The following is a 14,833-nucleotide window of genomic DNA, read 5'->3' on the forward strand; positions in this document are numbered from 1 at the left end:
TTTAAGGGGACCAATGATTAAAGTCATCATAAACAAAGTCTGTCCCATTTTCACTTCGGTCCTAATTCAAGGTTATCCTGTCATTTAAGATGAAACAACAGCCATCTAGGGAACAGAATTAACCTGGTCAAAGTCACGTATGTCCAAAATTATGTAACTGGTAATAAAACCTGTATATACTCCCTCCCAAACCATTGTTTTCCATAAACTGCCAATCCTGAGAGATAGGGTTCTCACTTTGGATGTACTATAGCAACAGGAATACTTGTTAAAAACAAGAGAAAATACAGAAACTATCCTTAGCTGCTATAAGATTTAGAACAGCTAGTATGCTCCACATACATTTTTCCTACTTGGCCCAAAAGAAGAAAAGGAAAAGAAATTCAAACAGTATTATGAACTTGTGAACACTAGTGATATACAGAATAGAAGCTCCATGTTATCATTCTTTTTAAAGCAACGGCCTCTATTGCTATAGATTCTTTGGACAAATAATAGAAGAGAAGCCATATACACACATTAATATACTTATTTAGGTTCTGCCTGCATATCTTACGAATTCTAATGTAGTGTCGTTATGCAAACAATTAAGCAAATACCTCTAGCAAGCACAATGCTAATGCACATAGATTAAATTGACCGATTGACTGTCTGATGTATAGAATTTCAGGAGCACCCAAAGGAACACTATGGAGGTAGGTGACAGTGGAGAGGGCAAAAAACAAAACCAGCATCACTAATGAAATCTGGCTGAAAATCGCTGTAATCCATTTTCTGATGAAGTGGTTCAGATGCATTTTGCCCAACCCAAAACACGTAAGACAGAGATAAAAATATTCCTTAACAATAATGTACTTCTGATGAGATAGAATATAGAAAATTACACACTTGGTAAATTCATCAGCTAGAAGCAATCAGTGGAGCACTGGAGGTCACCTTTAGCATGCCTTCACTCTGCTTTCACAAATAATCACCTGAAATGTACAGTCTGAGGCTGACTTTTTCATCTGATTCAAACAGAAAACACTCATTGCTCTTTTATGTCACTTTCAGTTAGTTTTAAACTTGGTTAGCATTTTAACCAAATGCACAGACATCAGGCAAGTCGAGTTCAACCAGCCACTCTGGGACCATTTTCATAGGCAAAAAACACATAGAAATACTGAGATACACACATACAAACACTTTTTTTTATAATCAAAAGAATCTTGGCATTAAGACAGATATTTGCATAATCACATTTCAGGATTCTGAGACCTCTGATGAGGATCAGAATCAATTGATTAGAGAGCTAGAAAAGCAGAAGAAAATAGAGGTCACTATGCAGAAAAGCAAGTTGAACTTTAAAAGCTCAGGTAGAATTCCTTTATATGAAATGTCTCACCTTTGTTGCCAAAGCTTCAGCACTTTCTCGACAAGTCTTCTCTATTTCAAGATGGTTCTGCATAAAATTCACTTCCTCTATAACCATGTGAGAAACTAGGAATGAGGGGGAAAAAGTCTTAGCATTCAGAGTTAGTCAGCTATTCCAGAAGCCCACACATCTTGTCCCATGATTAAGAATACTGTAATTCTTTAGCTGGCCAGACCTTTAGCTATCACGGAAAAAAAAAATGTTGAAGATGCTGCTCTGATTAAATCTTAGCTAATATTTGAATGTAAAAAGAAAAAAGACAACAAAGAACTTTTATGGCTATTACACACATTTTAGGAAAGCTACTGAGAATTTTTTTGAGTCTCTTTTCTATGTAGCTGTCTATATAACTATAGACATGTCTGCTAATTTAAACAAAAGAACCTCTCATAAATTAAAAGTGGCAAATATAATTTCCTTTTCTTAGCAGAATATAACTTAGGCATCTATTCAGGAAAACCAGCTAAAGAGAAATGTTTAAAAATAAATCTTACATATTGATCTCATAACTAGAATAACAATGTGACAGCTTAACTAAATTGAGTATTTCAATAGTAGTCTTTATTACTGACAAAGTATTTCATAAACTCCAGGGCAGAAAACTATAGCAAGAAGATTTTTGCACTAAGTGATGATAAAAATTGATGGTAACAAATTGCTTCTCACATCACAGACTGTCAGGAAGATTAAAAAAAACAACAAACTCGATGTTTAACCAATGTTTCAAAAACAGCAATTCTCAGACTTTTTGGTATCTGGTTTATATAAATGAGATTCAAAAGTATAAAATAATTTAAAACTTGAGTTATACTTTGTAGATCAAGTAAGAAAAATGCCAAATCCTTTCACCCATAATTCTAGTTGAAAAGAAAATGCTCAGAACCTCAAACTTAACTGTAGACATGTATATTTATTGATATTTGTTTGGCTTACAAAAAAAAAGAAAAATTAAGGGCACAGAAACGTGAAACCCAACAAAGTTAGGGAAAAAGCACTGGGCTCACATAACACAAAGACAGATTACTTTTGCTTCATTTAAGCTTAATTAACCTGCAATTATGATTAAACTCAGGGGAAAAAATTTCTCTCCAAATTAAATACAAAAATGTATTACTTCCTAAGTCCATCCAAAGTTCTTATTATGTTAATATTCAAATTCATAAAGCAGCACTAAATGGCCAGAAACATCTCTAACCTTGACATTTTTTCAGGAGTAATAATGATCCGCAGCAAATGCAGGCCAACCAAAAACCACTTAACTAATTAGTAGTTGCAGTCACCGAGAAAAACATGAATCAACACTGTTATTACAAGTGGCACATTTGAGTGGCATCTAATTATGACTTGATGAGCACGATACTTGCATTATCAACATTACTACTGCATCCCATCAGGGCCTAAAAGCTGCTGATGGCATTGACTTCGAGAAACTCCCCCTCAATGGTACAGCAGCACCCAACAATCGGCTTGGCAGGGGCCCCCCTCACTAAATGACACGTTAAGCGTAATTACTGGTAGACATTGTAAATAAACAGGATTGGAAGTGAAAATTGTACCAAGTGCATAAGACACAATCTGACACATTGGAAGTGGCAGCCTTAATTGAGAGTTTCTTTGACTGCTCAAGATCATTTCAACTGCATTTCTCAGAGGACAGTGATTATAACTGTGGAGACAGACGGCATAATGGTATCGGCACTGCTGACAGAGCAGTGAATTAAACTGTATCTGCTGCTGTGTGAAAGCCTTGATGAGAGGTACAGATGCCGTAGCGGTCTTATCATTATAACACAATGGTCATGTTGTCATCAACCTTTCTGGCTCCAATTGAAAAGAAATGATTGTGTGTTGAAGCTCTCCCCCACCCCCCCCCCACAGCACCCCCCCTTCTCCTCTTCTATCTCTTGTTCTGAATAGAACCAATTTTCAGAGAGCTATGAAATCACGCAATAGGTCCTAAAATGCAGCTGCTTGGCATACAAACGGGTCCCCATTAAACTGGAATCACACACAATATGTGTTTATGCCAGAAGAACAAATAGAAGCTGAACACAGGCCAAGTTTATTCACACACACAAAGACCATGTAGCTCTTCATCAATATAATTGCCTTTTATATTGTAGTTTAAATAATAGGCTCTATTATTTCCTTAAAGTCCTAATATTCCTGGCATTTTATCACTATGTTTACAAGGTAGGTTCTTCAAAACTGTGAAGGAAAGAGAAAAGACACCCACACAATTTTTACAACATCAAATATTACTTCAAATTTTTAGCCTTAACTACTTGACACCTTCTACCACAATCTGGTATTTCTATCATAACAAAAACATAAACACTCTGCATTTTTCATAGGAATTTGACTTTTTATTCAATAATATTCTTGCTCATAGAAGAGTAAGAAAAATCATTTCACACTAGAAAGGTTTAGCCCCACACTAGAAACGTTTAGCCCCAGTAAAGAGAGAGAGGAAAACAACAACAATACTTATTTTCTAAACATTTTGTAAAAAGTTGCCCTGTAATTTAACTTGATAAACTTAGCTGGGCAAAGCTAGTCCACATTTTCTCCAGTTCTGATCCAGTATACTCCATCAGGTAGGTTTTTATTTCTTCTTATAAGAGGGAACAGTGGAAAACTTAAATTGTGCTTTAATTTTCAATTTAAAAAATTATCCCAATGCTAAGCTGACACCAGAGAAACCTACTTACAAACTTTCTAGATCCAAAAGAGAGGAGCATATTTCAAAGGGCATTTGTATCTTTACAAAGGATGATCCAATTTCCAAAACCAAAAGTCAGGTCACCTGACATGAAACAAATTATTTTTTGTGTGGCACTGTGTGGCACGTGGGATCCTAGTCCCTCAACCAGGGATCCAACCAGTGCCCCCTGCAGTGGAAGTATGGAGTCTTAACCAATGGATGCCAGGGAAGTCCCAGAAATTTTTTTTTAATATATAAATTTATTTACTTTCAAATGATAAAATTTTTTTAAAACTTTAACTGTCCATATAATGATTTGCCTATAGCCCTAAATTCAGGCTTTCCTCATAATATCCACAATCCATGACCCAGTGCTATACCTAAAACACCTATAATTTGGATGACAAAAAGGGTTAAAAAAGAAAAAAGATGAACTTTAAATAAAATGACCCTACTGCAGCTGTGTTTTTTAAAAATCCTAGTATTTTAGAAATACATACTGAAATATTTACAGATCAAATGATATGATGACTGGAATTAGTTTCAAAATAATCTGAGGTCAGTAAGAATAGGTGTATGAATGTACAGAAGAAGACAAGACTGGACACAAACTGACAACTTTTGAAGCTGTGTGGTAGGTGCATGGTGGGGACGGTTCATTATATACTTTTTACTTTTGTACAAGCTTGACACTTTCCATAATAAACGTTTTTCTTAATGACTCTCAGAATTCAGAAGTATAACCTGAAAGAGTATCAACTGCTGCTTCTATCAGTCTAGTCGAATTAGCAAAGTCTGTCTCTCCTGTTCTATGACCCCAAAACATGCTCATACACTTGCCATCATAGAATGTATCACACTGTAGGGGCACTGGGGTTCTTTTAATTTGCTTTGTCTTCCACTGAGTGAGCATCAGGGCAGAAAAATTCTTCATTCATGGCTGACTCTCTTACACCCAGCACAATGCTACGTACAAAAGTAGGTATTCATGTCCGTGTGTGTCTGATGACTGAAACCATCTCAGGCCTAGGTTCACATGTGAACACCCCTCTCAGAGGAATGTTCCCCGTAGCACAGAATGGCTTAGGAAACAACCACTATCACCGTTTATCGGGCCAACAATGTGTCTATTGTGTGCTGAGCCCTTCACATGTGTCTGCTCAAAGATCCTCACAACAATCTTACGAGGTAGGCATTACCAGAGCAGTTCTTGTATTTGAGAACACCGAGGCCTGGAGAAGTTAAGGAACATATCCCAGATTACAGAGTTCTAACTGGTAAAGGCCAGCCAAAGCTATGTCTAGAGGACTCCAATTGTCTATGTTCTTTTCTAATTGCTCATATTTAAAAAGTGCCATCCCACCCAGGGTGCTGCTTCCTGAGCAAAATTCCTCTCCATTCAGCCCATTCTCAGCAATCTTTAGAGGCAGGATATCTCTAATGTATACATGGCAAACATACTATAAATTCTCCTGCAGTATTGGATTACTTAGAAAGGTTTTCATGTAGTGAGAAAACAATCATGAAAGCTAGCAGGTATGCAGGAAAATTGGTAGGCCCTAAAAGAGAGCAAAGGATCTAATGCTGAGTGGCCTAAAAGACATGAAGGAACTTCACCTTTACTTCCATCTGTCTTTCCAGGGAACATGGCTTTGCTCAGCAGTGGTGTACTTTGTCCAGAAAGACAAGAGATAGACTCGGGAAGAGCTGGTAGAGAGCCAAGAATCACAGGGAAATATGGGCAAAACCAGCTAGGAAAAGTATGCCAGGCTAGGAAGAGTTGACCCCGACAGTCTAACAAAGCTTTTTCTCACACTCATTTGGCTGTTCTTCCTACACTAAGAGAACTAGAACTAGTAGGGAAGCATTACAGGGAGGCAGATTTCAATTTTGTACCAAATGAAAACTTCCCCTGGTGCTGTCCAAATGTGGAGACTGTGTCCCGAAACTTATTCATGGAGGGTAAATGATATGAACTCAGTACTGAAGGGCAGTCAAGCCCTGGATGGCACAGTAAATGAGATGATGGTAGTAGCAACAACTAGTGTTTACAGAGTGTAGTGCCAAGCCCTGTGTTCAGCACTTTTTACATGGGTTATCTCATTTAATCCTCAAACAGCCTACAAGGTACGGTCATTTATTTCACTTTTACTAGTGCAGAAATTAATTGCTCGGGGCATACAGGGATTCACAGCAAATGGTGTTTCTCACTGGTGAAAACTGCCTCATTCCCTTCCAAATCTGAATTGCCACCCTCTGTTCTAAAGTCATGAACCGTTTATCTCAGGCACAGTTTTTTAACAGATAAAGTTTTCTTAGTTTTCATTTTCTGTTCTTTTCAGACTGAGTGAAGAGTCAATACTCTGTCTTCCTGCCATCCAAATGTAAACTAGGCTGATGCAGTAAAGGTAAAAACTCAATGAATACAATAATAAAGGTGAATTCTTTCAGGCTCTGAGTTGTTCATAAAGAGAAATGCAAATTTTTTAAACTATCAAAGATATTTAGAGGAAGAGAAAGGGAAAAGAGAAATGGTAGATGAAAGCAAAGTTTACATGTTACTCTAAAGGTAATTATTTTCTTTTTAGATTCTACATATAAGGATGTTATAGGGGCAATCCTAAGACGGCAGAGGAATAGGACAGGGAGACCACTTTCTCCCCGACAAATCCATCAAAAGAACATTTGAACACTGAGTAAGTTCCACAAAACAACTTCTGAATGCTGGCAGAGGACATCAGGCACCCAGAAAAGCAGCCCATTGTCTTCGAAAGGAGATGGAGAAGTCTCGAGGCTACTGTAAGAATAAGACTGAAAACCAGAGTCAGGAGGCTTAAGTCCAAACCCTGAGAACACCAAAGAACTCCTGACTCCAGGGAACATTAATCGGTAGGAGCTCATCAAACGCCTCTACACCTACACTGAAACCAAGCACCATCCAAGGGCCAACAAGTTCCAGAGCAAGACATACCATGCAAATTCTCCAGCAACACAGGAACACAGCCCTGAGCTTCAATATACAGGCTGCCCAAAGTTACTCCAAACCCACTGACATCTCATAATTCATTACTGGACACTTCATGGCACTCCAGAGAGAAGAAATCCAGCTCCACCCACCAGAACACTTACATAAGCTTCCCTAACCAGGAAACCTTGACAAGCCACCTGTCCAACCCCACCCACAGCGAGGAAACGTCCACAATAAAGAGGAACCACAAACTGCCAGAATACGGAAAGGCCACCCCAAACACAGCAATATAAACAAGATGAAAAGGCAGAGAAATACCCACAGGATAAATGCCCACCAAACCAAACAAAAGAGGAAGAGATAGGGAATCTACCTGATAAAGAATTCTGAATAATGATAGTGAAAATGATCTAAAATCTTGAAAACAAAATGGAGTTACAGATAAATAGCCTGGAGACAAGGATTGAGAAGATGCAAGAAATGTTTAACAAGGACCTAGAAGAAATAAAAAAGAGTCAATATATAATGAATAATGCAATAAATGAGATCAAAAACACTCCGGAGGGAACCAACAGTAGAATAACGGAGGCAGAAGATAGGATAAGTGAGGTAGAAGATAGAATGGTAGAAATAAATGAAACAGAGAGGAAAAAAGAAAAACAAATTAAAAGAAATGAAGACAATATCAGAGACCTCTGGGACAATGTTAAAAGCCACAACATTTGAATCATAGGAGTCCCAGAAGAAGACAAAAAGAAAGACCATGAGAAAATACTTGAAAACTTCCCTAAAATGGGGAAGGAAATAATCACCCAAGTCCAAGAAACCCAGAGAGTCCCAAACAGGATAAACCCAAGGTGAAACATCCCAAGACACATGTTAATCAAATTAACAAAGATCAAACACAAAGAACAAATATTAAAAGAAGCAAGGGAAAAACAACAAATAACACACAAGGGGATTCCCATAAGGATAACAGCTGATCTTTCAATAGAAACTCTTCAGGCCAGGAAGAAATGGCAGGACATACTTAAAGTGATGAAAGAAAATAACCTACAGCCCAGATTACTGTACCCAGCAAGGATCTCATTCAAATATGAAGGAGAAATCAAAAGCTTTACAGACAAGCAAAAGCTGAGAGAATTTAGCACCACCAAACCAGCTCTCTAACCAATGCTAAAGGATCTTCTCTAGACAGGAAACACAGAAAGGGTGTATAAACTCAAACCCAAAACAATAAAGTAAATGGCAATGGGATCATACTTATCAATAATTACCTTAAATGTAAATGGGTTGAATGCCCCAACCAAAAGACAAAGACTAGTTGAATGGATACGAAACAAGACCCCTAAATATGCTGTCTACAAGAGACCCATCTAGAAACAAGGGACACATACAGACTGAAAGTGAAGGGCTGGAAAAAGATATTCCACACAGATAGAGACCAAAAGAAAGCAGGAGTAGCAATACTCATATCAGACAAAATAGACTTTAAAACAAAGGCTGTGAAAAGAAACAAAGAAGGACACTACATAATAATCAAAGGATCAACCCAAGAAGAAAATATAACAATTATAAATATATATGCACCCAACATAGGAGCACCACAATATGTAAGACAAATGCTAACAAGTATGAAAGGGGAAATTAACAATAACAGAATAATAGTGGGAGATTTTAATACCCCACTCACACCTATGGATAGATCAACTAAACAGAAAATTAACATGGAAACACAAACTGTAAATGACACAACAGACCAGTTAGACCTAATTGATATCTATAGGACATTTCACCCCAAAATAATGAATTTCACCTTTTTCTCAAGCACACACGGAACCTTCTCCAGGATAGATCACATCCTGGACTGTGGATTTTTTTTTAATTCAAAAAAATTGAAATCATTCCAAGCATCTTTTCTGACCACACTGCAGTAAGATTAGATCTCAATTACAGGAGAAAAACTATTAAAAATTCCAACATATGGAGGCTGAACAACACGCTGCTGAATAACCAACAAATCACACAAGAAATCAAAAAATGCATAGAAATGAATGAAAATGAAAACGCAACAACCCAAAACCTGTGGGACACTGTAAAAGCAGTGCTAAGGGGAAAGTTCATAGCAATACAGGCATACCTCAAGAAACAAGAAAAAAGTCAAATAAATAACCTAACTCTACACCTAAAGCAACTAGAAAAGGAAGAAATGAAGAACCCCAGGGTTAGCAGAAGGAAAGAAATCTTAAAAATTAGGGCAGAAATAAATGCAAAAGAAACAAAAGAGACCATAGCAAAAATCAACAAAGCCAAAAGCTAGTTCTTTGAGAAGATAAATAAAATTGACAAACCATTAGCCAGACTCATCAAGAAACAAAGGGAGAAAAATCAAATCCATAAAATTAGAAATGAAAATGGAGAGATCACAACAGACAACACAGAAATACAAAGGATCATAAGAGACTACTATCAGCAACTATATGCCAATAAAATGGACAACTTGGAAGAAATGGACAAATTCTTAGAAAAGTACAACTTTCCAAAACTGAACCAGGAAAAAACAGAAAATCTTAACAGACCCATCACAAGCATGGAAATTGAAACTGTAATCAGAAATCTTCCAGCAAACAAAAGCCTGGGACCAGATGGCTTCACAGCTAAATTCTACCAAAAATTTAGAGAAGAGCTAACACCTATCCTACTCAAACTCTTCCAGAAAATTGCAGAGGAAGGTAAATTTCCAAACTCATTCTATGAGGCCACCATCACCCTAATACCAAAACCTGACAAAGATGCCACCAAAAAAGAAAACTACAGGCCAATATCTGATGAACATAGATGCAAAAATCCTTAACAAAATTCTAGCAAACAGAATCCAACAACACATTAAAAAGATCATGCATCATGACCAAGTGGGCTTTATCCCAGGGATGCAAGGATTCTTCAATGTCTGCAAATCAATCAACGTAATACACCACATTAACAAATTGAAAAATAAAATCCATATGATTATCTCAATAGATGCAGAGAAAGCTTTTGACAAAATTCAACATCCATTTATGATAAAAACTCTCCAGAAAGCAGGAATAGAAGGAACATACCTCAACATAATAAAAGCTATATATGACAAACCCACAGCAAACATTATCCTCAATGGTGAAAAATTGAAAGCATTTCCTCTAAAGTCAGGAACACGACAAGGGTGCCCACTCACCACTACTATTCAACATAGTTTTGGAAGTTTTAGCCACAGCAATCAGAGCAGAAAAAGAAATAAAAGGAATCCAGACTGGAAAAGAAGTAAAAGTCTCACTGTTTGCAGATGACATGATCCTCTACATAGAGGATCATGAAAACCCTAAAGACTCCATCAGAAAATTACTAGAGCTAATCAATGAATATAGTAAAGTTGCAGGATATAAAATGAACACATAGAAATCCCTTGCATTCCTATACCTAATAATGAGAAGACAGAAAGAGAAATTAAGGAAACAATTCCATTCACCATTGCAATAAAAAGAATAAAATACTTAGGAATATATCTACCTAAAGAAACAAAAGACCTATATATAGAAAACTATAAAACACTGGTGAAAGAAATCAAAAAGGACTCTAACAGATGGAGAAATATACCATGTTCATGGATTGGAAGAATAAATATAGTGAAAATGAGTATATTACCCAAAGCAATCTATAGATTCAATGCAATCCCTATCAAGCTACCAAGGGTATTTTTCACAGAGCTAGGACAAATAATTTCACAATTTGTATGAAAATACAAAAAAACCTCAAATAGCCAAAGCAATCTTGAGAAAGAAGAATGGAACTGGAGGAATCAACCTGCCTGACTTCAGACTCTACTACAAAGCCACAGTTAACAAGACAGTATGATACTGGCACAAAGACAGAAATATAGATCAATGGAACAAAATAGAAAGCCCAGAGATAAATCCACACACCTATAGACACCTTATCTTTGACAAAGAGGGCAAGAATATACAGTGGAGAAAAGACAATGTCTTTAACAAGTGGTGCTGGGAAAACTGGTCAACCACTTGTAAAAGAATGAAACTAGAACACTTTCTAACACCATACACAAAAATAAACTCAAAACAGATTAAAGATCTAAATGTAAGACCAGAAACTATAAAACTCCTAGAGGAAAACATAAGCAAAACACTCTCTGACATAAATCACAGCAGGATTCTCTATGACGCCCATCCCAGAATAATGGAAATAAAAGCAAAAATAAACAAATGGGACCTAATTAAACTTAAAAGCTTTTGCACAACCAAGCAAACTCTAAGCAAGGTGAAAAGACAGCCTTTAGAATGGGAGAAAATAACAGCAAACAAAGCAACTGACAAAGAATTAATCTCAAAAATATACAAGCAGCTCCTGCAGCTCAATTCCAGAAAAATAAACAACCCAATCAAAAAATGGGCCAAAGTACTAAATAGACATTTCTCCAAAGAAGATACACAGATGGCTAACAAACACATGAAAAGATGCTCAACATCACTCATTATCAGAGAAACGCAAATCAAAACCACAATGAGGTACCTTCTCACGCTGGTCAGAATGGCTGCTATCCAAAAGTCTACAAGCAATAAATGCTGGAGAGGGTGTGGAGAAAAGGAAATCCTCTTACACTGTTGGTGGGAATGCAAACTAGTACTTACTAATACTAGTAAGGAGATTCCTTAAAAAACTGGAAATAGAACTGCCATACGACCCAGCAATCCCACTATTGGGCATACACACTGAGGAAACCAGAATTGAAAGAGACACATGTACCCCAATGTTCATCACAGCACTGTTTATAATAGCCAGGACATGGAAGCAACCTAGATGTCCTTCAGTAGATGAATGGATAAGAAATCTGTGGTACATATACACATGGAGTATTACTCAGTCATTAAAAAGAATACATTTGAATCAGTTCTAATGAGGTGGATGAAACTGGAGCCGATTATACAGAGTGAAGTAAGCCAGAAAGAAAAACACCAATACAGTATAATGCATATATATGGAATTTAGAAAGATGGTAATGATAACCCTGTAGGCGAGATAGCAAAAGAGACACAGATGTACAGAACAGTCTTTTGGACTCTGTGGGAGAGGGCGAGGGTGGGATGATTTGGGGGAATGGCATTGAAACATGTATATTATCATATGTGAAACAAATCGCCAGTCCAGGTTTGATGCATGATATAGGATGCTTGGGGCTGGTGCACTGGGATGACCCAGAGGGATGGGATGGTGAGGGAGGTAGGAGCGGGGTTTAGGATGGGGAACACATGTACACCCGTGGTGGATTCATGTCAATGTATGGCAAAACCAGTACAATATTGTAAAGTAATTAGCCTCCAATTAAAATAAATACATTTATATTAAAAAAAATAAGGATGTTGTACAATATCTTTCCTTCTTTGTCTAAAAAAAAAAAAGATACAAATGAACTTACTTACAAAACAAAAACAGACCCTCACAGACTTAGACAAGGAGCTTTGCTGGTGGGGGGTTGGATAGTTAGGGAGTTTGGGATGGACATGTACACACTGCTATATTTAAATGAACAATCAATAAGGACCTACTGTATAGCATGTGGAACTCTGTTCAATGTTACGTGGCAGCCTGGATACAAGGGGAGTTGGGGGAGAATGGACACACACACACACATATACACACACACACACACATATGGTTGTGTCCCTTTGCTGTTCACCTGAAACTATCACAACTGTTAATCAGTTATACTCCGACACATAAAAATTAAGTAAATAAAGTGTAAAATAAAGTTTTTTAAAAGATAATATTTAAAATTTCTTAAAAGGAAAAAAGGTAAGTTGATTTGGTAGAAATTTGCTTCCATTTTTGCATAATGCAAAAGGTAAAATCTCTACTATCTACCTGGACCAAAATATTTTATGATAACTCCAATCACAAGAACTTGAACTATTCCCACTGCACACAGTAGGCCAACCCAATATCAACAACTAATTCAAATACATTAACTTTCAAAAATGTCAATGGTATAACTCTTTCAGCTGTAACTCAGTGTCAGTTTGAGTGTAAGAAATTCCCATTAATCCTCTATTAGGGAAGGAGAAAGTCCTGAACAACTGCCATCCACACATTCACAGATAAAAAAATATTTTTACCTATGGCATACTATGACAGTAAGCCAGTCATAGCATACTGGCCACCAAAGACAGGTTATTATCAACAATATCCCCTTTCGGTTTTCCTTGTTACAGCCAGACACCTGAAATAAACTAGCTACTGAAACTTAACTATCCTGCTGCATTTTTATAGCTGCTTTACCTCCAGCAAGAATAAATGTTGAAATGGTTTTTAGTGTAGTTACCAAGTCAACCCTTTATGATATAATCAAACAACCTGACTACCGTGGCATCTGAGAAGGATGGAGAGGCCTTGCTTCCAAGTGGGAGGGTCACTTTCCCGGCTAAAGTCTGGCTTTCCTGTGACATATTTCCTCCTGAACCTTCTGAGCATGATCAGATTTGCTCTATTTTAGGGGATAAAGTCGGAGAAGGCAATGGCAAGCCACTCCAGTACTCTTGCCTAGAAAATCCCAAGGATGGAGGAGCCTGGTAGGCTGCAGTCCATGGGGTCGCTACAAGTCAGACACGACTGAGCGACTTCACTTTCACTTTTCACTTCACACAATGGAGAAGGCAATGGCAACCCACTCCAGTGTTCTTGTCTGGAGAATCCCAGGGATGGCAGAGCCTGGTGGGCTGCCATCTATGGGGTCGCACAGAGTCAGACACGACTGAAGCAACTTAGCAGCAGCAGCAGCAGCAGGGGATAAAGTAATAACAGATTTACATCACATAAAAAAATAACAGCAAAAATTAAGAAATTATACCTTTTGTGAGACTATCACTTTCCTCAGTGAAAGAGCTATTTCAACCATTCAAATTCCTAAAATGTGTAAGTTCTGTAAACCTAGAATTCCCTTTCTATGAATTAACCTAAGGAACTAATCAGACCATTGTAAAGATGTATGAATTAGAATTCTTATCATGGCGTTACAGATAATTCCTAAAAACCAGAAATAAACTAAAAAACTGTTTAAATAAATTACGGTACTATCTTATGATAGAATATTATGGGTAACACTAAAAACTGATAAATTTCTCTACTAACATGCAAAGATGACCATGATATACTATTTACTTAAAAGAGTAGGCTGCAAGATTGAGTGCAAAGCATGACTGCATTTTTTGTTGATATATTTCACAGATAAAAGAGCAGGAAAGAAAGACTATAATACACTAATGTTGGCTTTTATCAGAGTCAAAGTAACAATTTTTGCTCTCTTTTAACTGGTCTGCATAGTAAAAATTTTCATAACAAGTACAAACTGTACTTTATGTACATATAAATAATATACTTATGAAATGATAATGCTCAATCCATTTCTTTAAAAATCACAATAATGCCAGAGCATTTTTTTTGGCAAATGGGAAGACAATTCTTCCTTTCTTGGCTGCCCATTGCATCAGCAACTAAACACAGAGTACATGCCTACCCACATAACCCCAAAGCACAGCTGTATGTGTTTGAACAATTCCACTGAAATGCTTACATACTTTTCTGAAATTCCTCCAGTTTTTTAACTGCTTCATCTCGTTCTTGCCTAATTTTGTCGCACTGAAATGAAAAGAAAACAAAAATGTTAAGTTTGTATCATAAGTTTGGAAAGACAAGAGAGGGT

The 14,833-nt window shown here is 37.0% G+C and overlaps 1 protein-coding gene across 3 annotated transcripts in view; it reads right to left on the bottom strand.

The window, feature by feature from the left end:
- Positions 1–14,833, bottom strand: part of SHTN1 (shootin 1) — a 120,340-nt gene that overhangs the window by 65,424 nt on the left and 40,083 nt on the right. For all 3 annotated transcript variants that reach the window (XM_086377092.1, XM_086377093.1, XM_086377091.1), the window contains exons 3-4: positions 14,709–14,769; positions 1,385–1,479 (exon numbers count right to left, since the gene is read on the bottom strand). In XM_086377092.1, the coding sequence (XP_086233218.1) occupies positions 1,385–1,471 (87 nt within the window). In that variant the 5' untranslated portion in view covers positions 1,472–1,479; positions 14,709–14,769. The remainder of the gene's footprint in view (positions 1–1,384; positions 1,480–14,708; positions 14,770–14,833) is intronic.

The sequence above is a fragment of the Bos grunniens genome, chromosome 26 (genome assembly GCF_055505025.1).
Source record: "Bos grunniens cultivar Pamir isolate PY7600 chromosome 26, Bosgru_T2T1.0, whole genome shotgun sequence".
NCBI classification, from domain to species: Eukaryota; Metazoa; Chordata; class Mammalia; order Artiodactyla; family Bovidae; genus Bos; species Bos grunniens.